Raw genomic sequence first — 25,310 nt, forward strand, 5'->3', positions numbered from 1 at the left:
TTCAGAAAGTTGTTATTTCATATAATTCTAATATAGATTTTATTTTTCCTCCCAAAATGTACACCTTCTAGAAAATGCTAGACTACCTGAAGGAGAAAAAGGATGCTGGATTTTTTCAGAGTCTCTCTGGCTTGATGCAGTCCTGCAGGTAAAAGCATAAATGATGTTACAGTTCCAGTTTTATTCAAGTTGGTGGCTTATCACTCAGTGCAGGTGGATTTGTTAGATTTAAATTACAGGAGTCACAGACTGTAGAATTCTTGTTGAAATTTTCTGTGAATAGAGGAATGGTATGTTAATCTTTTAGAGTATTCTTCCAAAGGAGAAAATAAAGCAAAGACTGTGTATGCCTTTGAAGGCTTAGTTTGGAGAGGCAGAAAAGTAAACTGTAAAGGCTCCTTTACTGGCCCAAGATCCATCAAATTTTCCACCTGGGTGGTTCTAAGGATAGAGAAAAGCCATGACTGAAGGAGAGACAGGCCAGTGGAGCTTTATCAAGCTTTCAGTTTCTCCACATCTCTGATGAGTTACATAATCTCTGTTTCTTCATTTGAATCCTTTCCAACTATATGTCAGGTTTGTTAGAAACGGCACATCACCAGTGAGACTACAGTAGCCCATTCCCTTGATAAACCAGAAGTTCAAGTTAGTTAAGCTGAAGGTCTCATATAAAGAATCTGGGAAACTGTTGGTGTTTCTGATTACACTTACAGTAGAGAACCTCCTTGTTTTAGTCTTTTAAAGCAACAGAAGAGTTCTGAAGTAGACTGGAAATTAGAATTGGAGGAGCTGTGTGGAAGGAATGTGGAAGGAATGGTGGCCTGCACTGCATAAATTATTGCTGAGTAGTTGCAACCTAATTAAATAACATCTGGCTTCTAATTTTTACATTTATATAGAACAATTTAGCAAGGATTTGCTCAAACAGGACCTACAGCAATCATATTACCAATTGTGTATGTGTACTCTTCAGGACCTCATTAAAAATGGTTTTGATCAAATGACTTGAACACTGACAAGAGAATGAAAATGATGCTTTAAAAATGCTTTTAGTTTTAATGATGTTGCTATATAGAAGAATATGTTGACTGCATTGCTTTTAACTGAAAAGAAAAATAGATAATCATAGAATTGTATTTGAACTATCTGAATGAAAGTATTCTGACTCAAGAGAGATTCCATATGTCTTCTGAATAACATAATAATGCATAATATATGCAGTAACAATATAATAGAAACAGTAGTGATAACTTAGTGGAAAAGAGTGTGATGAAGAAAAGTCCTTTTGGCAGGCAAGTTAAATCAATATAGAGAGTAATATTTCAGGTTCCTTTTCCACTTCTCATTTCTTTATGAAACCATGAATGACTGAAAGTGAGGTTAGGTAAGTTGTGAGACCTAACTTGAGACTCATTTCTTTCCAGAAATCAACAGTGGACCCTTATTTTCATCACAAGCTATTTTATTTAATGTTCATATTAAATAAAATAAGAGGCAATGCATGTCACAGTGGGTCAAAGCTAGTTGTTGAAGACCTCCAGAGATTTCCTAGATGAAAATAATTTTCAACTGTGTACTACAGTGGTTGTTTCTGTTTTTGTTTTTGCTTTTTTTCTATGAAAGTGTTCTGGACTTGAATGCGTTTGAGAGACAAAATAAAGCAGAAGGCCTGGGAATGGTTACTGAAGAAGGAACTCGTAAGTAGCATGAAATAGATTCCAGTAGTGCTTCAAACATTATTTGTGCTTCCTTCTTTAACTAGAACTGTTATTTACTGTGGCTTGAGTTTTCTGTTGATAAACTTACTTTAAGTAATTCTAGGCTTTGAGTTCTGAGTATGATTTATATTTACAACATCTTTAGCAATAATTTTTAAGAAAAACATTGTAACTTCCAATATTCTTATCTTGTATTCTTGTTATTTTTCTTTGATCCACAGTCATCGTTCGTGAGCGTGGTATGTTTGGGTTTACAGTTTTTGATACTATTGTTGCAAAACTGTGTTGCAAATACAGAGAGAAATATTTCATTGCATCTTCCAGATATATTTAGGTTTAGCTTTATGGTCTGCAGCAGGTTGTGTGCTCAGCTTGGATAAACAGTTTGATGCTTATTTAATAAATGTCATTCATATTTAAGGCATGATTTTAGTTATGACTAACAATTTATTTCTTAGATATATATCCTGTTGTGCTTTTTAAAATTATTTTTTAATTTTTTTAACCATGGATGCATTGGAGTGCTAAATATTTTGGCTTTGCTTTTTCTGTCTCAGTTTTTCTTTTCATTATTATCAGTTTGTTTCTTTCTAATTGCTTTACGCTTTTATGATACTGTCTTTTACGAGAATTCCAGTTGTAAAGGTTGCTGTAAGATTGTGTTCTGCATATGTAATCATAACAGTTGTCACATAATCATTGTACTTATATATTTTAAAGGTGAAAAAGTGTTGCAGCATCATGAATTTACTCGAGATCTATTTAGATTTTTACAACTCCTCTGTGAAGGGCATAACAATGGTAAGTGAACTGAATTAATTTTGGGGAAAATGTATGATGAGTCCCTGTTCTTCAACAGAGTTGAACAGAACTGAATAAATTCCAATGGCTTATTCCTTCTAACTCATTTAGTGTCCTGAGCGGAAACTGATATGCCAAGAACTTGAATTGTGGGATTCAGTTTGAATTTTTAAGTCTTAACATAGTTTCAGGTTTTAGGCCAATTATTAATAGTAAAGTTTTTTACAAGTCATGTGGGTAACAATTCTTCAGTTGCATTTACTTTATGATCTACTATACTTCAATTTCCACCAGATAAACATCTGTACCTAGAAAGCTACTTAAAAGTAATACATTCTGCATGTCTCCATGAGACCATGAAAACAACCTTGTATTTGTTAATTCCTATATATACTAACCAGTCACAAATCACTTATTTCAGATTTTCAAAATTACCTACGTACTCAGATGGGCAACACCACAACAGTGAATATCATCATTAGTACAGTTGACTACCTCTTGCGTCTTCAGGTGAGGCAAACCAGAGAAAAATGGAATACGACATATTTGCCTTTTCTTCGTTTTTCTAAAATCACATTTTACTAGAATCAAATGTGAAAATCCTCTCTTCATGTATATCTAAAATAAAGAATTCTGATTTAATTTATTTCATTTCTTGTTTCCTTTTAAAATAGATGAGCTTTCAGAATTCTGTGTGAAACCAGGTGTTTGTTAATTTACTTCATTTTTCACTTCTTCAAGGAGCAGTTAGATAAAAACCACAGAAAGTTATTTTCATAAGAAATATATCGATACAAAATGCTAAATTTCATCTGCTGCTGATTCAACTTTTGGTAATACAAATGCAAGCATACTACATATAGAATCCAAAATTAGACAATATATCATTGTTGATTTTTTCTTAGGAATCAATCAGCGACTTCTATTGGTACTATTCAGGAAAGGATGTTATTGATGAATCAGGACAACGTAACTTCTCTAAAGCTTTGGCTGTCACCAAACAAATATTCAATTCCCTTACAGAATATATCCAGGTAAACAAAATGTTTTACTCACAGTATCAACAATGAAGTTCTATGGCCTGATAACATCCTATCACAAATCTGTAAATACTTTGGCTTTATTTTTCTTAAATTTGATAAAGTTACATAGCATCACTGGTCCAGTGTAAAGTCAATACTAAAACATGTGAATGGCTACATATTTAATATGATACGATTGAGTATTCATACACCAGATAGCAGAGACCTTGGGAAGCTTTCTCTTGTAGCTTCATGGAAACCTGAAGTTTCTTTTTTTTTACTTTTTTTTTCAGGGAGAAATCTTATGGAATAATTAGTTTTATTTGTTTTTATTTATTTTATATAAATGTGCTTTTTTTCTTAAATTTTTCAGGGTCCTTGCATAGGTAATCAACAGAGTCTGGCTCATAGTAGGCTGTGGGATGCAGTTGTTGGCTTTCTTCATGTTTTTGCCAATATGCAGATGAAACTTTCACAGGTATTTTCAGTAGTCAAATAATCTCTTTCATATGTTAGTCAAGTGAATGTTGAATGCTGTAAAGCAGTTAATGTGCTGCTGCTCACTGGTTGTGCACGGGCTTAATGTAATGTAGAGGCCCAAGACTAAATATCAGGAGTCGCATCTTCATATCACTCCTTTCAACATTAATCATCACAGTGCACTCACTTTTTTGAATATCAAACTCACTGCTTTCAGCTCCATTATACCTTTCTGATAATGAATGTGGCAGTTTATTCAGTTACCAAAACCTGATGATCTGTCAGAGCAGAAACACAATAAAAGCATTTTAATAGGCTCCCATGCTACAGATAAGTAAGACAAGAGAAAAGCTGTGAAAAATTTAAAGAGGGAGGGAATATGGCCGGCAGTCCACTTGTCCCATTAATCCATCACAGGCATGGAGCAACAGGGCAATAAGCATTGTTCATTTCACTGTGCAGAGCATTGTGGAATCCCAGCCCTCCTCACAGTTTCAGGCTTCTGTGTCCTTTTGCAACTGCTGCTTAATGTACCCATACAGTCAGGCCACTGGGAACTGAAGGCAACAGTGCAGTAATTTTCCCACTCTTGTTCATTGCTCTGCGACACTCTTGACTTACTCATAAGATTCCTACCCACCTTACAGAAGTATATCTGAATTTTCAGGGTACTTAACAGTTTTAGGTCCTTCATCTTAGTCACAAACGCATGTTAGACTTACATTCTGTAGTTAAACTAAACAGTTGTAGTTCAGTTTGAGTGGTAATGCATCCTGCCACTAAATATTCCCTGTGAAGTGAGAAACGGTGACTTCTTTCTGAGATGAATACTGCCAGATGTGCTGAATAATCAATCTTCTGATTTTTTTGCTGTACCTTATCTGCCCTTTTGTACTCCTTAATGCTTTATTAAAGCTTATCTTTATGGTATTAATACCTCTGCTGTAGTGAATTACCCTCATATTATATAAGATCCCTGATAGTAATCATAATAAAATGACAGTGAAATCTTGAGGAATATGAACTACATTTAGATGATCATCCCGCATACTGCTTTTTTTCCAGATGTATTTAGTTTTCCAGATAAATGCAAATTAAAAACAACCTTATACTTTTGTTGGTTGTTTTTTTTTTTACAGGACTCTGCTCAGATTGAATTACTCAAAGAACTGTTAGATCTATTAAAGGATATGGTAGTGATGCTCTTGTCACTGCTTGAAGGTTGGACCTGTTTTTGTTTATGGTTGATTATGATTTTCCCAGCTTCATAATGTAAACTGTAATAGCTCTGTTAATCTTTCTACACTGTTTTTAAATTGCCTTTATGTAATGTCCAGAAAAAACTTATTTCACATTTATTTAATAATTATTGTGGAATATACTTAGTCTTGAAAAGAGGGCTGCTACAAAAAAGCATATAGAAAGAAACATTAAAACATTTGAGAACATTTTTGTTCTGTTCTCAGAATAAATATGAGAATTTTTTTTTTTAAATCTAGCTATGACAAATAACTCCCTGTTTTCACTCACTGTTTAGGCAATGTTGTAAATGGAACTATTGGAAAACAAATGGTTGACACACTTGTAGAATCATCTAGCAATGTAGAAATGATTTTGAAGTTCTTTGACATGTTCCTTAAGTTAAAAGATCTGACTAACTCAGATGCTTTCAAAGAGCACGACCCAGATGGTAAAGGCATCATTTCAAAGAAGGAATTTCAAAAATCAATGGAGGCTCAAAAACAATACATACAGTCAGAGATTGAATTCCTGCTGTCCTGTGCAGAAGCTGATGAAAATGATATGTTTAACTATGTTGATTTTGTGGAAAGATTCCATGAACCAGCTAAAGACATTGGATTTAATGTAGCTGTATTGCTAACAAACCTTTCGGAGCACATGCCTAATGACTCACGCCTTCAGAGCTTACTTGAACCTGCGGAAAGCGTTCTTAATTACTTTGAACCATACCTTGGCCGCATTGAAATAATAGGTGGAGCCAAGAAAATAGAAAGAGTTTACTTTGAAATCAGTGAGTCCAGTAGAATGCAGTGGGAGAAGCCACAGGTGAAGGAATCTAAAAGGCAGTTTATATTTGATGTTGTAAATGAAGGTGGAGAGCAAGAAAAAATGGAACTGTTTGTGAATTTCTGTGAAGATACAATCTTTGAAATGCAGTTAGCATCCCAGATCTCTGAAACGGATTCATCCGAGAGGCCTGAGGAAGAGGAAGAGACAGAGTCTTGTTATGTAATGGATATTGGAGATGATGAGGAAGAAGAAAAATCCCTGGAATCTGCTTCAGCTTTTGCAATGGCCTGTGTTGCGGTGAAGAAGAATGTTGCCAACTTTTTTAAAACAATCACTGTGAAGAACCTAAGGAAACAATACAGAAAAGTTAGAAAGATGACAGTAAAAGAGATGGTGAAACTGTTTTTCTCTTTTTTCTGGCTCCTATTTGTAGGGATGTTCCAGCTGTTCTTTACTTTAGTGTGGGGGATTTTCCAGATTCTTTGGAGCACTGTATTTGGGGGTGGCCTAGTTGAGGGAGCAAAAAATATTAAAGTGACTAAAATACTAGGGGACATGCCTGACCCAACACAGTTTGGAATTCATGATGATGTTATGGAAGCAGAAAAAGCTGAAGGTGCTGAGCATGGCATCAGAGCTGACCTTGTGCAGTTTGCAAAGGGTGAAAAGGGAGAAGCTGACATCATAACAGATATTTTTGGCATTCATACAAAGAAAGAAGGTGGCTCAAAACATGGTCATGATGCTGGGCTTGGAGATATTGCAGAAATCCTTGGTACTGATATCCAGTCATCTTTGGAAAACACAGTTCGTAAGAAAAAGGGACCACAGGTATGTTAAAGAGATTTTGTATTTCTTTGCAGAAAATAATAATAAGACCAATATATTACTGAATTTTCTATTAGTAACTGAATTATTTGGCAGTTAGCTTATTAATAAATGTTCTTGGTGAGTACATACTTTATAATCTGTATTCTTAAAAAAGTCTTACAAACAAGACAGCAGAGTTTACATGCCCAGTGTGTTTAGATTTCACTGCAGTAAATTGTTATTGTTCATTTGCATTCAAAACAAAAATTGCTAGCAGCTTTCTAGGCATGGATTTTGCTTTAAATGGGTTATAGTTTTGTTTATTTTGCATACCCCATTTTCCCACAGTATATTTCAATTATTTTTACAATCTGCTTTCTCAGTAATGCTTTGTCATTATCATCTTTCTTGTACACACTTTACTGGTCACTTTTTCCTATTATTTGAAATAATTTTTCCTGAATTTGTTGTTACTATGTTTACCATGTAATCATTCTTTCCTCATAATCTGCTGTATGAACAGTATATTTTGTTCTACTCAGCTGAGCTAAATATAACTTATCATTCTGTTTGAAAATGGATTGAACTGAATGTCAAAACCAAAATGCATTTGTCATATTTGGAAGGCATTATGTTTCACTCTACACTTTAGATCTGTTTCTACTTGTTATTCAAATATATCTTTCCTTTCATTAATCCACCTCTTTAAAGTATGCTTTCCAAATATTTTCAGGATGAGCCTGCATTGTAGAACTTTTTAGTTCATTATGTCCTCTTCATTTATATGCTTTTCTTCAAGCTTTATGCCTAGATCAGATTATATATGTCTATTTATTTTTATTATTTATTTATTTATTTATTTTTATGTGTGTACTTAAAAGTTACAGTCTTTTAAAAAAGGGATTTATTCATTTTTCTCCTACCCCTTTGAAGAACTAGGCATTATCAAACGATCACTGAATTACCCTCCACCAACTTGAGATCTTAGGGGAAACTATTTGGGGGAGTTACACATGCTTGCATCACATGTACTAGAGGAGGTTCCCAGATAAGAGGTGATATAAGGGAAGCAAGACTGATTTTTTGCAAATTCTTTCTCTATTTATGTGTGAGGCAGACATGCAGGTGATTAGTGGGGGAAAAGCACAGATAACTAACTTTAGAGTCCTTTGTGAATCTGGGACTTTGGGGCCTGCATGTTTTTCATTTCCAGTGAAGCTTAGTTATTCAAACTACATTTAAAAATGAGTTTACTTTGGTCTTGCAACACTAAGCCTAAGCATGTTTGAAATCCAGGCTCCGGCTTCTTTGCTGCAGTTAGCCATCTGTAAAACTGTATATTGTTTTTTCCTTATCTCAAGGGGCTGTTATAAACACACACTTAGGTGGTTTTGAGGGGTGCAGGTAAAGGTTTAATCAACCATCAACCTCCCTAAGACAAATAGTTTGAAGAAAATATTGCGTAAGTAAAAGTTGTTTAAGTAATTGTCTGGTTTCGGCTGGATCAGTTGATCTTGGCAAAATTATTGGGTTTTGTAGTATTTGATAATTACACAGGTCTTTTTCAGATTTTTTACGCTATCACTGGTACACTGTTCTTTGTTTTATATTTGGAATGTGGCAAACTGATGCTCATTTTCTGCATAATCAGTAACTGCAGTAACTGAGTCTTCATGAGTGAGTATTGTATTATGGTATGATCTAGAGGTAGTTAATTACCTTCATCCTCAACTGGTCACATGATCTGTCTGATAACGATGTATAATCGCTTTACATTCTTAAAGGTCTTTTCCACCTTAGTTGGTTCTATGATTCTAAGTTGTTCAGTCAACTGGGCTAGTTACAATAGTGATAACACTATGCTGAAAAAGCCTATCAGAACAATTTCTGTAATTTTCACTGTTTACATCCAGTCTGAGCTGTCTATTTTTTCAAATCAAATACTTTAAAAGTACAAACTGGTATAAAAAATATAATGTGGTAATTATTTTATTTGTATCTTAGAAAGCAATAACTAAAGTTACCAAAATTTTATTTGATTGGATCCATTTTGAGAGTTAAAATACTTTTTGCAGATATCTGAAATTGCAAAATCTGAAGCAGAAAGAAAAGCAGAAGCTGAGAAGGCTGAGTAAGTTATGCAATTCCTGTTTGATTCCTTGCTAATTCCTAATGCTAGATAATTTGTCCAGAAAGAATCCAAGCAATGCTCAGTATTCAAAGCACTTTATGTACACTTTGTCTCATCAGTATATTGAAAGCCAGTAGTCCCTAAGAGGTGGCAAAACCATCTCAATAGGCAACATTAGGTAATCTGATTTTTGTGGCCTTTGATAATTCTGCATACATAAACCTGTGGCCATTGTCTTTTTAAGGATTCCACTAACCACCTTTAAAAATGAGTACCAGTCTTGGAAAAAAATGCAACTTGTCATTGCTATTTACACTTCCACTACTACCCACTATAATTTTCAGGCAGTAGTAGTTTAAATACATATTATTAATGCTGTTTATCTGTTTTCAAGTCCCTTCTTGCATTTTATTGTTACAGAATTGTTTTGATATGATCTCTCTCTCTTCAATCCCTGCAGGGATGTTAAACATCGTTTTCACTGTTTAGAGCACTTCCAGTAATTAAAAAGTGCACTTCAAAACTTCTATGGCTTTTTTGGTACCATGTATCCAAAGAAACTGTTGATGAGTGCTACTCAGTATGAAGACAATAACTAAGATAATAAATAAGCAATTTCTGAAGCTGTTGTTTCATCTAGGGAGTGTTACATTATAATATTAAGTTGATTAATCTTTAAATTGCTCATCTTTTAAAAGTTTTGTTAAAAAGATATCACTGCTGGGCTTTTTTCTTTTTTGACTGATTTTGGTCTCCTGATTTAGACGCTTGTGGCATATTCAGCAGAGCTTCAGTGAAGCAATTTCTAAGTATCTAGGAATTTTCCCAAAATCTCCTGTGCCACTCATTTTTTCTTATTTTTGACTTGTTCACCTCTTTTTTTCATAAGCATGATCTCTTTCTATTTCTATTATTTTATTGGACTTGTTTTCCTGATTCCCCGTTGCCTTCTCTTGTCTGCCATGCTTAATTCTGCTCTCAAGTAATTTTGCAGCATATTCAAATTGCCTTCAGCTTAAAAATCTGAGTTTAATGGCTTACATTCTGAGGCCGCAAGAGAGACCTTTTTTGGCAGAAGATAAATACATTCTTGAACACCCATCATGACTCCTACTGCAGTGGTAGTGCGATAAGGTGAACTACATCCTGCATTTCTTTATCCTCACGCCTTAAAACTTTCAATCACCTCAGTGCCTCAGCATTATTTTACATATATGCAAATTCAGCTGGTTTTTTTCTTTTTATTTTTTTTAGTTCTGTAACTAAATTCCCCTATTACTATACACACTCTTGATACTTAATTTTCATAAAGGCAATTCAGTGTTACAGGAGGAATGATTGTAATCTACATACTTCGTAAGGTTTGACCTTCTGAAGTAAACTTCCTTCTTGTTAGTCATTCATCTCTGTAAGAACAGTGATGGCCTTGACTGAAATTAATTCATTTTATGATTACTGTGATTCAGCTATGATCCTGTGTACCAAATCCCAAAGACTTTATTTCTCTTTTTCAGCTGCAGGCTCAAAAATTACGTGTGAACTCTCAAATTTTTTATGTTACTTGTATTGGGTACATATGTACATCAATGGTTTTGGCAAACATTATCCACTTCACACTTGATGCAGTAATTTCTGTCTGGTTTTTGGCGGTTTACCACATTGATCTCTCCTCAACAATTCTATCTGTACATATCATTTGAAAGTAAGGTCACTTTTTTACTCTGGTTTACTCTCTACCTCAAATCTTAGAACCATTTTTCTCACAGTATCAAAACTAGCTTTCAAAGCCAAACTTTCTGAATTGGGATTCTTTCTAAAGGAATGCATTTAAAGTACAGAAGTTTGGCTAGGTATTTTTGTTTTGATTGCCTTTCTTCTAGCATGGAAGATGGTGAAAAACAAGACAAAGCAAAGGAAGTACAATCCGAGCAGCTAGAAGAGGGAAAAATAAAGAAAAAGAAGCGAAGGCATGGACAAAAGATTGAGAAACCAGAGGCTGTAATGGCTAACTTCTTCAAAGCCTTGGAAATCTATCAAACAAAAATGCTTGTAAGTTTTTCCTAAATTATTTTAGTCATTGAATTTTTATTTATGTACTATAGAACTCTGATATTGAAGGGAGAGACATCATCGTAAAAGGAACATTGGCATGAGTTTTCAAATGACTGGCTGTATTCAGTCAATTGTGATTTTTATAATACTTTAGAGAGTTATATACATAAAGTCTTTATGTGTGTGATATCCCTTATTTTAGTCTAACAGGACAGATTAACCTCCTGAGCTCGTTGTTGGGAACTCCCTATTTTCCCTAATCCAACTTCTAGAATCTGTAATTCTAATTTCTGCGAGATATTTCTTTATTCTTAATGAACTCTATGACATAATCTGTCTCACGTAGTTTATTGCAGTATTTCAGCATTCCTGTGCTGGACTTCCTTCTAGAAAGTTTTCCTTATTATCTCAGTATATCAGTCACCCCTGTTGCAATTGCAAGGTGCTTTTTAATCCCATTTACCATGAAATGGCAGAATAGGCTGCCAAGAAATTTCTTTCCTTGTTATAACTGGTGAATGAAGGCAACACAATTATGTGTTTATTTTCTTAGAAACTTTCTTACCTTGGTATTAGCTAAAGGCTGCTTCTAATTTTCTGTTTTTTTGTTTTTTTTTTTTTTTTTTTTTTTACTTTCAGCACTACTTGGCAAGAAATTTTTATAACTTAAGGTTTCTTGCTCTGTTTGTTGCATTTGCCATCAACTTTATTCTTCTATTTTACAAGGTAAGATTACACATTGTTCTTTAAATGTTTTTTTGTTACTTTCAGAGGCATATTTAGTGATGGTTTCAGCGCTTGTTTAATAAAGTCCTTCAACATGAACTAAAGCATTTAGATATGAAATAGTTAATATTTTAAATTTTTAAAATAAAATTTGTAATATTAAATCTCCTCAGTTTTTATTTTGTTCAGGCTAAATGAAAACATTTATTTCATTCCTCCATTATAGTTGAGCTTGTTTCTAGGCGTTTTTTTCATTTACTCACAGAGATCTGTTACTGTTTGAATTGTTAATCTTGTCATGGGAAATTTGAAATCCAACTAAAATAACTCAAACGCCAAAACTGTTGCATTTTTTTTTCTGTCATTTGTTTTAAAGATCCTGAGAGACTTCATCTGATTATTCTCAGTGGCTATATTTCTGCTTTTTCTTAAGAACCCTACTGACTTCAGTCGGGTTTGACTGATCAGAATAAGATTAACAACTCAGTTTAACTAGATCAGCTCATATGTTTTAGTCATACTTAATTATAATTTTTTTGTCATGTGTTTCAGGCTCAGGGGCATGTTTGCTTCGGTTTATTTTTCTGTGAATTTATAAACCCATAGTGAACATGAAATGTTTGGTTTTTTTTTGTTGTTGTTGTTGCCATATTCCCCCTTCTCCCATTTCCATGTGGGAGTATAATTCAGCTTTCATACTTATTTGTTCCATTTTCTTTGTTGTCATTGCCAGTATGGTTGTCAGTGACTTTTGATTATGGTATTTCTATACTGGGATTGAGACTTTAACTGATGGGTATGAGCAGGCACAACAAATGTAAACCAAGAGAGGCCTTTTCAGAGTGTTTTTTAATATCACCAATGAAGAAGGCTATATATCCATACTTTAAAATTAATCTCAGGTTTTTTTCCTGAATGTCATGAGTTGCTCCAGGTTCTGGTGTATAACCCAGTGATACAAAATAGAACATCTTTACTAATTTTATTACAGAATCTTCACAACCTCTGTCCGTGAAAAGGAGTAGAATTCACTAAACAGAACTCCCATCCATAAAAGCCTCAGGTTTCTTTCCTTTCCTTACACATTTGAAGTCCAAAAGAAAAGTCCTCTAAGCTAAATCATGAAATATATTACAGACAATATACATGTCAATATGAGAACTTGGTTAAATTTTAGACTCTAGTATTCAGGAACAGTATAGATTACAAAACACACCCTAAATTCAGTCATATTAGATAACCCTGTCATTGCCTGGTTCTTTGAAGAAAATATTTTGCATAACTTTTTCATTGGTGGTTTGTGCTTGAATTTCTCTCAGGTGACAGAAGAACCACTTGATGAAGTAGATGAAGACTCTAATCTCTGGAACTCTTTTGATGAAGAGGAGGAGGACGAGGGCATGGTGTTTTTTGTTTTAGAAGAAAGTACAGGTTACATGGCACCTGCTCTCAGAGCACTGGCAGTTATTCATACTATCATCTCGTTTGTCTGTGTGATTGGATACTATTGCTTAAAGGCAAGTTCTGAATCTTATTTTTCTAATGTATTATTTGTTGAGGAACATTGTCAATGTACTTAAGTGATTTTTGAGCTAATACTGGAATACCTGTTTGTACCTAGTTGTCTTACAAATGCTCACTATTCAATATGCAGTTGTTTGTTTTCCTTGTTTACTCAGTCTGGCAGAGACTTTAGAGTTAGCTTTCTTCATACCAGAGCATGTTTTGGATTTGTGGTTAAATCAGTGTTGCCGACACACCCACTTTTTGGTTATTACTGAACAGTGCTTGCACAGTGTGAAAGCTTTCTCCTCATTAGCCACTCTGTTCATCCTCCAGCAAGTACGCTGGGAGGAGGAAAAGGCGCTGGGGTTAGGGGGTTGACTTCCAATGTTGCCAGTGGTCAGAGACTCTCTAGGCCTTGATTTGCTTGCCTGTGGGAGATGTTAGTGTGATGTTTGGTCTTACATGGTATTATAAAGAGTATTTAATACTGTAGGTAGATACCATGGTTTCTAAAGATATGTAAGCCATGACAAAGGTGTCCACTGCCATTTTCATAGGTCCCGCTGGTTGTATTCAAGAGAGAAAAGGAGGTAGCTAGAAAGCTGGAATTTGACGGACTGTACATAACTGAACAGCCATCTGAAGATGATATTAAAGGACAGTGGGATCGCCTAGTTATAAATACTCCGTATGTAACATTAAATTGTTATATGTAAGCTGCTTATAAACATAGCTCATAAAGCCATTGATCTAGAACTTTTGCTGTCCACCTGTCACTTAGTTCATCTAAAAGAAAGGCATTTTTTACCTTAGTTTTGATGCTACAGCAGTAGATTCTGGTGTGAAATCCTGCATTATCTGTTTATTTAACAAATATCATCCTAGCATGTATATTCCACCTCCTTTTTAATTTTTCTAGGATTTGCAATGATTGTGCACCTTACCTTACGAGCTCTCTTCAAGACATTTCACATATTAGTCACTACTGAGAAAGCTTTAAGAAGATCACTTCCTTTTCAGTGACTCAAGTTCACGTTCATATTGTAGAGCAGCATTCTCCTGCTTTTCTTTCCCACTTATTTGTAACAAAATTTTTGGATGAAAAGAGAAATAACTAGTGGAAAATATCAATCACAGAATTTGAACAGGTCTGAAAGGAATTACTGTCAGGTTGTACACACAAGCGAGTACAGTAGCAGCTATACACTGATTCTAGGACACTCACCTGCTCTGTGAGTGAACGATCCAAGTATAGGCACAAAAAACATCAGTAAGCTCCAGCAGTCTGTAGAAGCAACACAGACAACTACAGCAACTCTCTTCTCTTGAAACAATGCCTTATCTACAGGCTATTTACCCTTTCAAAACAAACAGAATCACGTTTCGGTACCAGTATACCTAGGCTTAGATTACAGTCATTCCCTAGTAACTGGGTAACTGGAGAGCTTTGCTTCATTTCCAACTTGTTTCTTTAGTGATTAATGGCAAGCTATCTAACCATCCATTAAGTTTATTCTCAGCAAAACCAAGCGTGAATTAATGAGATATATTGTTAGCTTATCCCAAAGACATGCTGTACAGCTTGTTCTCCACTAATCAGACTAATCCTTTCTTCTCATGTGAACTGACTTGAGGTTCAGTGCAGGTATTGTACCATCAGGATAACAACTGCTGGGCAGTGCCCAGTACTGTGTATATACTGAAATGTGCATTCCAGAACTGAATAAAAGAAGTAATTAAAAAGGCAAAAGAGGTACCCTGATAAATGCAGCACCATTAAATGTTTTTGGTGAGAGAGATAGATGCAAGCTGGCTACATTAGAGACATATTTTGCTTAAAAGTCAGAGAAATGACGGAAGGAAATAACACAGATCATTGTACCAGGAAATACCATCTGAGTCACTGGAACCATTTGCCTTTATCTGGAGTATCTTCATTCAGAACTGAACTTTTTTATCCTTCTGCATATTTGCTGACCTTCGTGTTACATCTAGGAAGTAAGGAGAGAAAAACTTTAAATTTTGTAGTGTTTCTTGCTAATTGGCGTTCTTCAAAATGGACATGATATACAGTAAGACTGTCAGAATGAGGAATTCCTGGGAACTGCTGTTCATAAGACAGTTTAAGCAAAATGGTTTTTATGATCATGTTAAAGATCCGGGAAATGTCACTGACAAGAGAGAACACTATCTTTGTTCTTGCAGGTCAAAGCTGATGTATTTCCTAGTGCTGTTACTGTTAGCTCTACCTTGTCTTGTTCTGGGACATCAGGTCCAGTAATGACAACATGATACACCTGAATTACCGCTAACCCTGTGTTTGCCAAATGATCTTAGCAATTTTATAGAGTTATTTATTTAATTTTACTTTATGTTGGCAAACTATCTACTGGTTCCCAGGAGTTCAGCCTCTATTTGAAATGTAATCCAGTGAATTTAAGTTAGTTATGCTACAAGACTTTGCCTCCATATTGATTGTATTGCTAGAAGCAATGATGTGTTTATTTAGGAGATGAATTATATTACACTGACTACCCTGCTATTACGGAGTTGTTAGGCTCACTAGGTGATAATATTTAGCCTACTGTCCTCTTGTGGCCAGTTGTGTTTATGGACGGGAAAAAGAAAAGGAGATGTTAGGGGGAAGGATATTGCAGTAACTGGTAACTAGTAACAGCTGTTGTCCATGTAGAAAGAAATTGTTCTTGTAATTTGAAGCACAGTGTGTGAGTGAATGAAATTGTATCAGAATCTGCAGCAATCAGGGACATAGTGTTTTCTCTTTTTTGGGGGGTTGTTTTTCCTCTAACAAGTTAAATAACTTGAAATATCTTTGCCTGTGCAGGTCCTTTCCTAATAATTACTGGGACAAATTTGTAAAACGGAAGGTAGGTTTTTTGTATTTCTATTACGTTAATCATGGCAATAATCTATTATTCAGTTAGCTGAAATACCTATGTGTAATACACTTCTGTAAACATATATATACAAATAATTGAGAACTGAAATTTGTTTTATGGAATTCGTTGTGGTGGCAAATGTCTCAGTGAACAGGCAGCTGCAGCGTAGGTGGTAGGAGGGAGGAAGACAGAAGGCTGTGGTTTCCTTCCTAGACTCAGGCATTCAAAATAACTTTGTGCTGTCAGTCAGCCACACAGGTCTAATTTAAAGTCATTGTCATCTTTAGGATACAAAGCCTCCTCATCCCCCTGAAAAAAGAAAAACATGCCAGCTTAAATGATGGCAAATTATACATAAGCTTTCAGATAACAGCCTTTAATGCTTCTGTTTTTCTTTTGTATGCTCCCCTGCCTGGCTTCCCTGGAGTTCTGACTGTTCTAGTAGTTAATTGTGAAAGACTATTTTTTTTAATTATTTAATTTCTGATAACTGCTGGCTTAAAGCGGGGTGAATGTCACTGAGGACTTCCCCTAAGCAAAAGCTTCTCTTATTCCATTTTTAGGTTATTAACAAATATGGAGACTTATATGGAGCAGAGCGCATCGCAGAACTTCTGGGTTTGGAAAAAAGTGCCCTTGATTTTAGTCCAGTGGAAGAGAGCGAACCAGAAGAGGCATCTCTTGTGTCCTGGTATAATTTTTGAACTTTGCAGACGCATTCTGTGTTGGCACAACTTCCCTGTCAAAGATTTAAACCAGATTTTATATTGAAACTGTAGTGATGTTTTCCTTGGCATGGAAAATTCAAATGGACAAGTCTTCCTAGTGTGGAAGTAAAACAAAAAAGCTTTTTTGTTTGTTTGTTTGTTCTAAAATGTGTATACTTACTGATATAAGAGTTAGAAAAAAATCGTTAATATGATGCTGACTGATATAGTTGGCCAGTCTTTTAGTTTAAACAATAATCAGTGCAGTATTTAAAAGTTCCTTAGGTGTTAAAACAGAGTTAGTTTATAAATCAAAGGACTGGAAAAGTATTGATTAAAAAAAAATACCTCTATGCCAGGTATCTAGAAAAAAGGTTGAGAGATGTTTTCCTGAACAAATCCATGAGTGAAGATCAGAATTTGAAAGTATCCAAGTCCCAAATGAATTAGGCTTCTGCAAGAGTTTGATTTCCTCGATACTCAAGGCACACAAGAATAAAGATTTCCATTTGCATGCCATCTAATGGCTAATAAAATATTTAGAATTGTGCAGAAGGCATTACCTTTTCTCTTGGTAATTCTGGCAACATTTTACACTAGACAGATCACTTACCTCTTAAATTCAAACAAATCAGGCTCCACATTTCACTACTTTTAAGACACGTTTTAATTTTTGTAAGTGGAATACTGTAGTATTGCTCTACTGGAATTGTTCCACCAGTTTCAGTGGTTTAGAGACTGTGTATGGGTGCTCAGTCAATGAATACTCTCTGAAAAATGAAGTGCCTACATCCCTCGAAAAATAACAGCTAACGTATATCACTACCTTCAGCAAACAAATGTGACATGCCAAGGACAGTTTGTTGTTTATCCCTATAGAATTCAATACTTAATTTTAACATTGATGCGTATCAAAACCTTTGTTATTTCCTAGGTTAAGCTCCATTGATACAAAGTACCACATTTGGAAGCTCGGAGTTGTTTTCACTGATAATGTGAGTACGCTTTGATTTACTCTAAACATGATTGTGTCTTGCACCATCTGCTTTTATTTTAAACAAATATACACAAATAATACCGCATTACAGAGCCATTTTAAAATAGTGGTTTCTGTGTTGTAGCAAACTGCTTTAATTTATGCTATATTTTTCTTTTTTATTCAAATGGTATTAAGCACTTCCTCACCATTAATACAGTGTCACCATTCTGAAAGTTAATTGTACATTCATTTAATTTCATAGAAATCAATCTAGCAACCAAAGGTGCCTTTCCTAAATCAAGCACCATCTATAGGATTTATAGTCTTCAATCATCTGTTTGCTGTGGTTGGTTCTTTTCTTTCATACCTTCTCCTTTGGAAGGACCACACTTCAATTAAAATCCCCATTTTAAATGAACCCTCTTTTTGCATCCTCTTGAATATTCCAAAACAAACAAGAAGGCCAAGGTGAATCAAGAAAAGATGCATAAATTCACTGTGCACTAAAAGCACACTGAGCCATTGTCCTTCAGTAAAAGCTTTCACACCAAAGAGGCTTCAGGTTCATTGCTTGTTAAAACAATAAGCTGTATTATGTGCTTTAGGTTTTCTGGGTGTCTTGGTTGATGTGGTCTTGAGACTTAGAGTACAGTGTCTTATGAGTAATACAATGCATTTTCTCTCCTCCAGAATCAGTATTAAAAATTAAAGTTCTGTATAACAAGCTCCCCAACCAAAGTTTTAAGGTAGAGGATTCTGATGTTAATAACATACATACTGAAGACTGCATTTAAATATGAAAAGACAGAGGTCTCAGTTAAGCAATAAACACAGTGGAGATGGTAAGAGACACGAGTCAGACAGTGTTTTTGAACATGTAAAATAGAGGTATTACATTCAGACCATGATTCAAATCAGAATGATAATGGTGCTTTCTTTCATAAACTGAGTGACTAAAAGCAGTATTCTGCATCCAGTAATGCACATTAGGACCTGCTAACATTCTACTGCTTTTCACTTTCTCTGCAGTCATTTCTATACTTAGCTTGGTACACAACTATGTCTATCCTTGGGCACTACAACAACTTCTTCTTTGCTGCTCACCTGCTGGATATCGCTATGGGTTTCAAGACATTGCGTACCATTTTGTCTTCAGTTACTCACAATGGCAAACAGGTTGGTCCTACATGCAAAAGTCTGAAAATAAATGTTTTTGGTAACAGTACTGGAAAAAAAATCTTGTGGTACCTAGGAAATACTGGAATTTAATCCATATTAATCGTGATTGCATTAAAGAATGTATCCCATTATGTCTTGTGCAGCACACCTAATACATGTTAAATCTTATGAAATTATAATAATCTATACCCACGGAGTGCTGACAGCTAAAGAAGTTTTGTACACAATAGAGAAACGCATCATTTTAGAAAAATACAAGAGTATGAGTTAGTGTCTCCCCAGCTCCTTCTCTGTGCTCAGTGATGAACTGATTAGTGATAACTAATAAGAATTCACAATCTCTCCTTAGCTACAGCAGTAATAATGATCTGGGCACTGAGATTTCAATACTTAGCTAGTAAGAATGTACTTGCAGGCGGGGGCATTCTGCACTGTGGAATATATTTATATGTCACTTCATCATGCAAAAATCAGATTTTCCTTCAGCAGAAATGGAACAATGGAAGTTTCTTCCCTTATCAGGAAAGCAGTTTCTAAAATAGTGCATTTTTTGGATGGTTTTATCTCCTCTTTTTTGCTCCAGGATGGCCAAAAGTAGTATTATTTTAAATGTACTGATTTATATATTTGCTTTATGAATAAATGTAACACTCAAAACCTGGCATAATTGACAAAACTTTCAACTCAAGAGAGCTTTTAGTATACATTCTGAACAAGGTAAGATTAGTTTTTCTAATCCTGTTGCTTTTCTTGCTAGCAGATATAAACACTGAAAGCTGCAGATTTTTCAGTTGAAATGCTCACACTGGGAGCATACTGACAGATCTGCAGAAAGAGATAAACTGAGGTGTTCAATAACATTTCTTTTAAAGGAGTAATGGTAATTGTTGTATTTTTAAAAGATGTAGCCTTCATTAACTCCACTCCAGGGCTGCATCTTCTAATGCTGCATCATCTAACTTCAACAATAATCTAGTCTTATTAACTGCTAAACTTTTTCACCCAAGACTTTTATTTGCTTAAACTTAAATTACTTACTCTTTGGTTATCTAGTTTATTGATGGCTTAGCTAACCAGCTTTGGAATAGAAAATAGATGATGCATAATGTAAGTTAAAATTATTTATTGCTTATCAAATTAACTGAAGTTTTTTTCAAGCGAGTAGAATTTAACTCTTAAAGTAAGCAGTGGAAATATTGCTTCAGTGATACATAGTTTTTATGCATATAGCTCAGGAAGATGGAAACAACTTCAATTTCTTGATACAAAATCCCTTTGATTTTCATGTGAGAGCAGGGTAAAGTAACACACCTCCAAGCAACAGGGAGACCCCAAAGCTATTGTAACTCCGGTCTTTATAGTTTCCTTATTGGGAAAGGTACAATATGATACATTTTCAATACTTAAGGCAATAACTGAGCTAGCATATCTCTTCTGACAGAATGAAATTGAAACTAACATTGTCATATCTCCATACACAGCTTGTGCTTACTGTAGGACTCCTCGCTGTAGTAGTGTATCTTTACACTGTTGTGGCATTCAACTTCTTCCGCAAATTCTACAACAAAAGTGAAGATGAAGATGAACCAGACATGAAATGTGATGACATGATGACGGTAACTAAAATATTATTGGCATGCTTCAAATTTCATCCTGAATTTTCAAATGGATACTTAAGATAAAATGATAAGCAAGCAGGGATGCCTCTCATGTTAAATCCATGAGTTTGTTCTTCTAAACTCAGCAGTAGATAGGTGACACTTAAAAGCATAGGAAGATATTCTGGATTTTTGTCCCGTATTCTGTGGTCTATGATTTGCTGCAACACCTTCTACATTTGAAGACGGCAAATCCTTGAGGTACAGGGGAGAAATTTCATGACAAACTGGTCAACTCTGCAAGAAGAAGCTGTGTTGTACAGCACAAATAAACCCAATCTCTTCTTAATGTTTGCAAGTGTGCAAGCTCTTCCTATTCTTATTTCAGTTATATAAAGTATATGATGTTATTAGCACTAATTATAAAAGCCTGCTCCAAACCACTTACAACTAATAATTTAGTCAAGAAGTAAGAAGTCATGGGTGATTAGAGAAGGGAGAAATTAAAAGTTATTTATTACCACTGATAATATGATGCGAATAATTTCCCTTCTGGCTTCCACCTGTTACCACAATGTTATTTATGTCATATTAAGAGTTATTCTACAGATACATATTACAGTTTGAAGAGGTTTTGATTTTCTTACTGTCAACAGAAAACAGAACAAATTAGGTATTAAAAATGTAATATTCAGAGTTTGAGGCCAGCTAATTTCTTCCATGGAAAAGTCAATCTCTGCCCTGTGCTATAAGCCAAAGATAGAATAAAGCCCCTCAGAACAGAGGTGTGTCACAGACTTCACAGAATGATCTTCCCTATTCTTGGGCTTTCTTTCAAGCACTGAGTGCTAAGTCAGATGCGCAAACGAAAGAAATTATGAAAAATGCCCAATCAGTATTATTTAACCGGGCCCCTCCAAGTTGGATACAATCATCTGGTCATAAAATAAATGTAGGAGTATTTGGAATAATGAAACCTTATTACATCTATATTACATTTTAAACCACTCTACCAAGTGAGGTAAATAAATTCCAAGTTATGTTTTTAAATATGATTAAACTTGTAACAGCATCTTACATCAACACTAAAGTTGCATTATAGAAATGGATGTATACTTCTGTTTAGTGTTTGCTTAAGTAAGACCAGATTTCTGAGGTTTTATGCTGATTATTTAGTACCAGCACTGATTTCTAATGTGACTTCAGAACACAGGCTGGGCTTAAAGACTTCCTGTTGGTTTTAACTCACTGTGTGACTGAAGGTGGTTTACAAGATTCGGTAGCTGACTGATACATGAGGAATGATAGTATGTGTTCTTTTTTTACTGTAACTTGTGAAAAGACTCAGCAGAGCAGGATCATTTTTCAATAAGGAAACAAACAAAATCATTCACAGTAAATATATCTGTAATTTTCCTCTTTTTTTTTAGTGTTACCTGTTCCACATGTATGTGGGTGTAAGGGCTGGTGGTGGCATTGGAGATGAAATTGAGGATCCCGCAGGAGACCCTTATGAAATGTATCGAATTGTCTTTGACATCACATTTTTCTTCTTCGTCATTGTCATCCTACTGGCCATTATTCAAGGTACTGTCACTCTACCTTAGTAGAGACTGTTGGGATTTAGTTTCCTCAAGTTCTGCAATGTATTTAAACCATATTTGTGTTTGAGGTAAATTTATCAGTATATTGCTGTAAGGAGTTATTTCTGAGCTGATAAAATCATTAATTCTGAAAGTAATATTTTTTTACTTAATCCATAAATAATGCATTGTCTCAGGTTCTACAAAATGACAAAGCACAAGAAACATAACTCAACTGGGTTACAGTGTTTATGACCACTGTGACAGCTATCCAGAAGTGATGAAGTTTGTGCAGGATCACTGTTCTTCCATTGGTAATAACCATTTAAACTTGGAGAGCCTTTCTGTAGACACTCTTCAACACCTTTAGCTTGGAACCACTACAGCTGGCTGGGGAATGGAGACTTTTCCCTTGAAAAAGGGAAAGGACATGGAGAAAGTCACCATGGCCACATACCCATTTCCTCCTTTCTTTAGAGGACAATTTACAGTTTCAATTGGTTTGAAGCTGTGGTTTACAGAGAATGAGACCTTCCTTCAATGACTTTGGTATGCAACACTCATTGTATAACCTGACCTAAGGCTGCTCAGAAGAAACACCAGTTTATGGCTATCTGGTGGCAAAGAAAAATGCAATACATCAATACTGAGAAAAAATTAGGAATGTCACAGTTCCAAAATGATCCAACTCTATTCGTAGCATGTTGGAAGTGGCAGAATGCTGCTCTGAACTGGCTGTGGGGGGCTTGTGGGAGCAAAGTTTTGTGTGCAACAAAAGCTGAGAGACAAGAGTTCCAAGAGAAGGCGAATGAAAATTAAATTCTTTCATAGGAACAAAAGAGATGAGGTTATGGAAGCTTAAACTGACCAAAATGTAAGACCAGAAAAGCCTTTTCACTCTGAGTATTGTACCTCTATGTAAGAGAAATTGTTACTGCTAGGAGCATTGCATAAACACTTAAAATGTCTGGAAACTGATAATTGTACCTTGTACTTTTCAACATAGACATAAGTAGGCTAAACTCCAAAGACAATGGAGGATATCTGGCAGATGTTACTTGAAATATGAAAATTGCCAAGTGCTGAAGTGTTGCTACTTTTCTATTTGAAATAGGTCTGATCATTGATGCTTTTGGTGAATTAAGAGACCAGCAAGAACAAGTGAGGGAAGACATGGAGGTATGAGGACGCACCCTACAGTTGTCATTATTCTTACTCATCCAAATTGTAAATAGTTAAAATAGTGTCTTTGAGATAAAATTGATTTGTAACCACAACTTGTGTTTCTAGACCAAATGTTTTATTTGTGGAATCGGCAACGACTATTTTGACACAACCCCACATGGCTTTGAGACACATACTTTGCAGGAACACAACTTGGCAAACTATCTGTAAGTATATTTTACTACTGGAATTACAATAAGGAGACCTTTCAGCTCCAGAGTAATTTAGATGCATACATTGCTGCCAAAAAGACAGAATTCGGTAGAACTGGGGAGTATCTCCATTCTTTCCTGATCTCCCCTCCTCTACTCCATACCAATGATTACCTTAGACATGCTCCTCTTATACAAGTGTTGCCTTAGTGGAATGATGCCTGAAGGCACATTAACTCCTCATTCCTCTCAAAAGAAACCCAGGTATGTGGAATGACAGGGAACAAGAGTTTAATAATTTGGGTTAGTTTGGAACTGAGGACTTGGTAACATTGGTGACACCACTGAAAATAACTTCAATTTGACAGAAAGAAAACCCAAACAAAAGCATTTTGAGAAGATTCATGAAAGATAAGCTACAAAACAATGTATAAGTCTACCCTATAGTTCTTTAGTGATAGTGCACCTTTGTGAAACCCCTAAGCAATCAGGAGTTGTAGCTGATTAGACTATTGCCCAATCTCTCAACACAGTGATCTTCTACTTTCATTAGTAAATACAGAGCAGATCAAAGAGGATATTTAAAAAGTTAACTTGGTGGCATTAGTCATGCAACAATGCTAATTACATGAGCATTGTGCCAGCAGAACTGAAGGAGCTGAACTGGTTGTATCTTATAGACGTCTGGCTTTGGAAGGCTGCATTTGAACTTTTTAAATTAAAAAATAATAAAACCTACTTGAGCCTCCTGGCATGGAGGCTGCATTACTCCTTGCACAGCAGCTGACACTGCAAAAACCAATGTGCATTACTTTTGTGAGGCAAATTTCCATTAACATCCAGTTTTACCAGCCAACAACCTCCAAGCTTTTCTTACTATACTGAAATGGTTAATTGGTATATGGGAACCTGCAATTCACAGTAAATTAGAAATGGCCATTTCCTTAATATTATATATAGTGGATGATCTTTTTAACCAGGTTGCCCTTTAATTATACAAATGCTAGTCAGTGTACATTCCTTTCTTTACAACGAAAGCACATACCAAGTTTAACTAACTTGAAAGGCACGGCATGAAAAGTGGCCAGCTCCAAGTTTTGTTACGCAGAAACAGAGCATTGTTAGTACTCTGCAGCCTTCCTAATTAATTGAAGCTTTCTACATTTGAGTAAGCACAGGGATCTGAGATAGCCAGGTTCAGCTTATGAGCTGCATGGCCAGGTTGAGCTTACGAGCTGCATGGCATCAGTGTTTGGAAATCTTGGTGCAGCTGAGGATTTGCCACACTTCTAAACTTCTTGCATAGTAGCCAACTTCCAAAGTGAAATGGTGGAACATATGTGTATAGGAGTTGGTGTACGGCTAATTCAGGTATTGCATCTAGAACTGAGATGAAGAAAATGCTAAACCTCATTTTTCCACTTCTATATATTTTACATCTTTAGCACTTTTAAAAGGAGATGTGCTGGAGGATAGAATTTTCTCCTTTAGCATAAACAATATCATTACTTCACTGATAGGCATAATCTCCTTCACATACCACAGGCTAGGAAAGGTTAGGCAGAGATGTTTTCTGCATTAATACCTGCTTTTTTCATGTGCTTCTTTCAGATTCTTTTTCATGTACCTCATTAACAAGGATGAAACTGAGCATACTGGCCAGGTGAGTAGAAAAGAAATTACGCTGTAGCTTGTAGCAGCCTTGTAGCAG

At 35.3% G+C, this 25,310-nt stretch overlaps 1 protein-coding gene across 12 annotated transcripts in view; it reads left to right on the forward strand.

The window, feature by feature from the left end:
• The window catches only part of RYR3 (ryanodine receptor 3), a 217,712-nt gene that overhangs the window by 190,680 nt on the left and 1,722 nt on the right, over window positions 1-25,310 (forward strand). For 9 of the 12 annotated variants that reach the window (XM_061380161.1, XM_061380162.1, XM_061380165.1 and 6 more), the window contains exons 80-102: window positions 72-148; window positions 1,624-1,697; window positions 1,940-1,957; window positions 2,439-2,519; window positions 2,941-3,029; window positions 3,425-3,553; window positions 3,915-4,019; window positions 5,161-5,242; window positions 5,559-6,883; window positions 8,938-8,993; window positions 10,874-11,042; window positions 11,685-11,771; window positions 13,091-13,288; window positions 13,835-13,965; window positions 16,123-16,165; window positions 16,741-16,868; window positions 17,819-17,879; window positions 18,893-19,039; window positions 20,524-20,658; window positions 22,071-22,227; window positions 23,338-23,402; window positions 23,514-23,614; window positions 25,211-25,262. In XM_061380161.1, the coding sequence (XP_061236145.1) occupies window positions 72-148; window positions 1,624-1,697; window positions 1,940-1,957; window positions 2,439-2,519; window positions 2,941-3,029; window positions 3,425-3,553; window positions 3,915-4,019; window positions 5,161-5,242; window positions 5,559-6,883; window positions 8,938-8,993; window positions 10,874-11,042; window positions 11,685-11,771; window positions 13,091-13,288; window positions 13,835-13,965; window positions 16,123-16,165; window positions 16,741-16,868; window positions 17,819-17,879; window positions 18,893-19,039; window positions 20,524-20,658; window positions 22,071-22,227; window positions 23,338-23,402; window positions 23,514-23,614; window positions 25,211-25,262 (3,510 nt within the window). The remainder of the gene's footprint in view (window positions 1-71; window positions 149-1,623; window positions 1,698-1,939; window positions 1,958-2,438; window positions 2,520-2,940; window positions 3,030-3,424; window positions 3,554-3,914; window positions 4,020-5,160; window positions 5,243-5,558; window positions 6,884-8,937; window positions 8,994-10,873; window positions 11,043-11,684; window positions 11,772-13,090; window positions 13,289-13,834; window positions 13,966-16,122; window positions 16,166-16,740; window positions 16,869-17,818; window positions 17,880-18,892; window positions 19,040-20,523; window positions 20,659-22,070; window positions 22,228-23,337; window positions 23,403-23,513; window positions 23,615-25,210; window positions 25,263-25,310) is intronic. The other 3 variants (XM_061380166.1, XM_061380167.1, XM_061380171.1) reach the window with 1 other exon arrangement.

This window comes from Neopsephotus bourkii, unplaced genomic scaffold (genome assembly GCF_033783945.1).
Source record: "Neopsephotus bourkii isolate Nb327-2 ecotype Australia unplaced genomic scaffold, CSIRO-AGI_Nbou_v1 NB_1792, whole genome shotgun sequence".
Taxonomy (NCBI): domain Eukaryota; kingdom Metazoa; phylum Chordata; class Aves; order Psittaciformes; family Psittacidae; genus Neopsephotus; species Neopsephotus bourkii.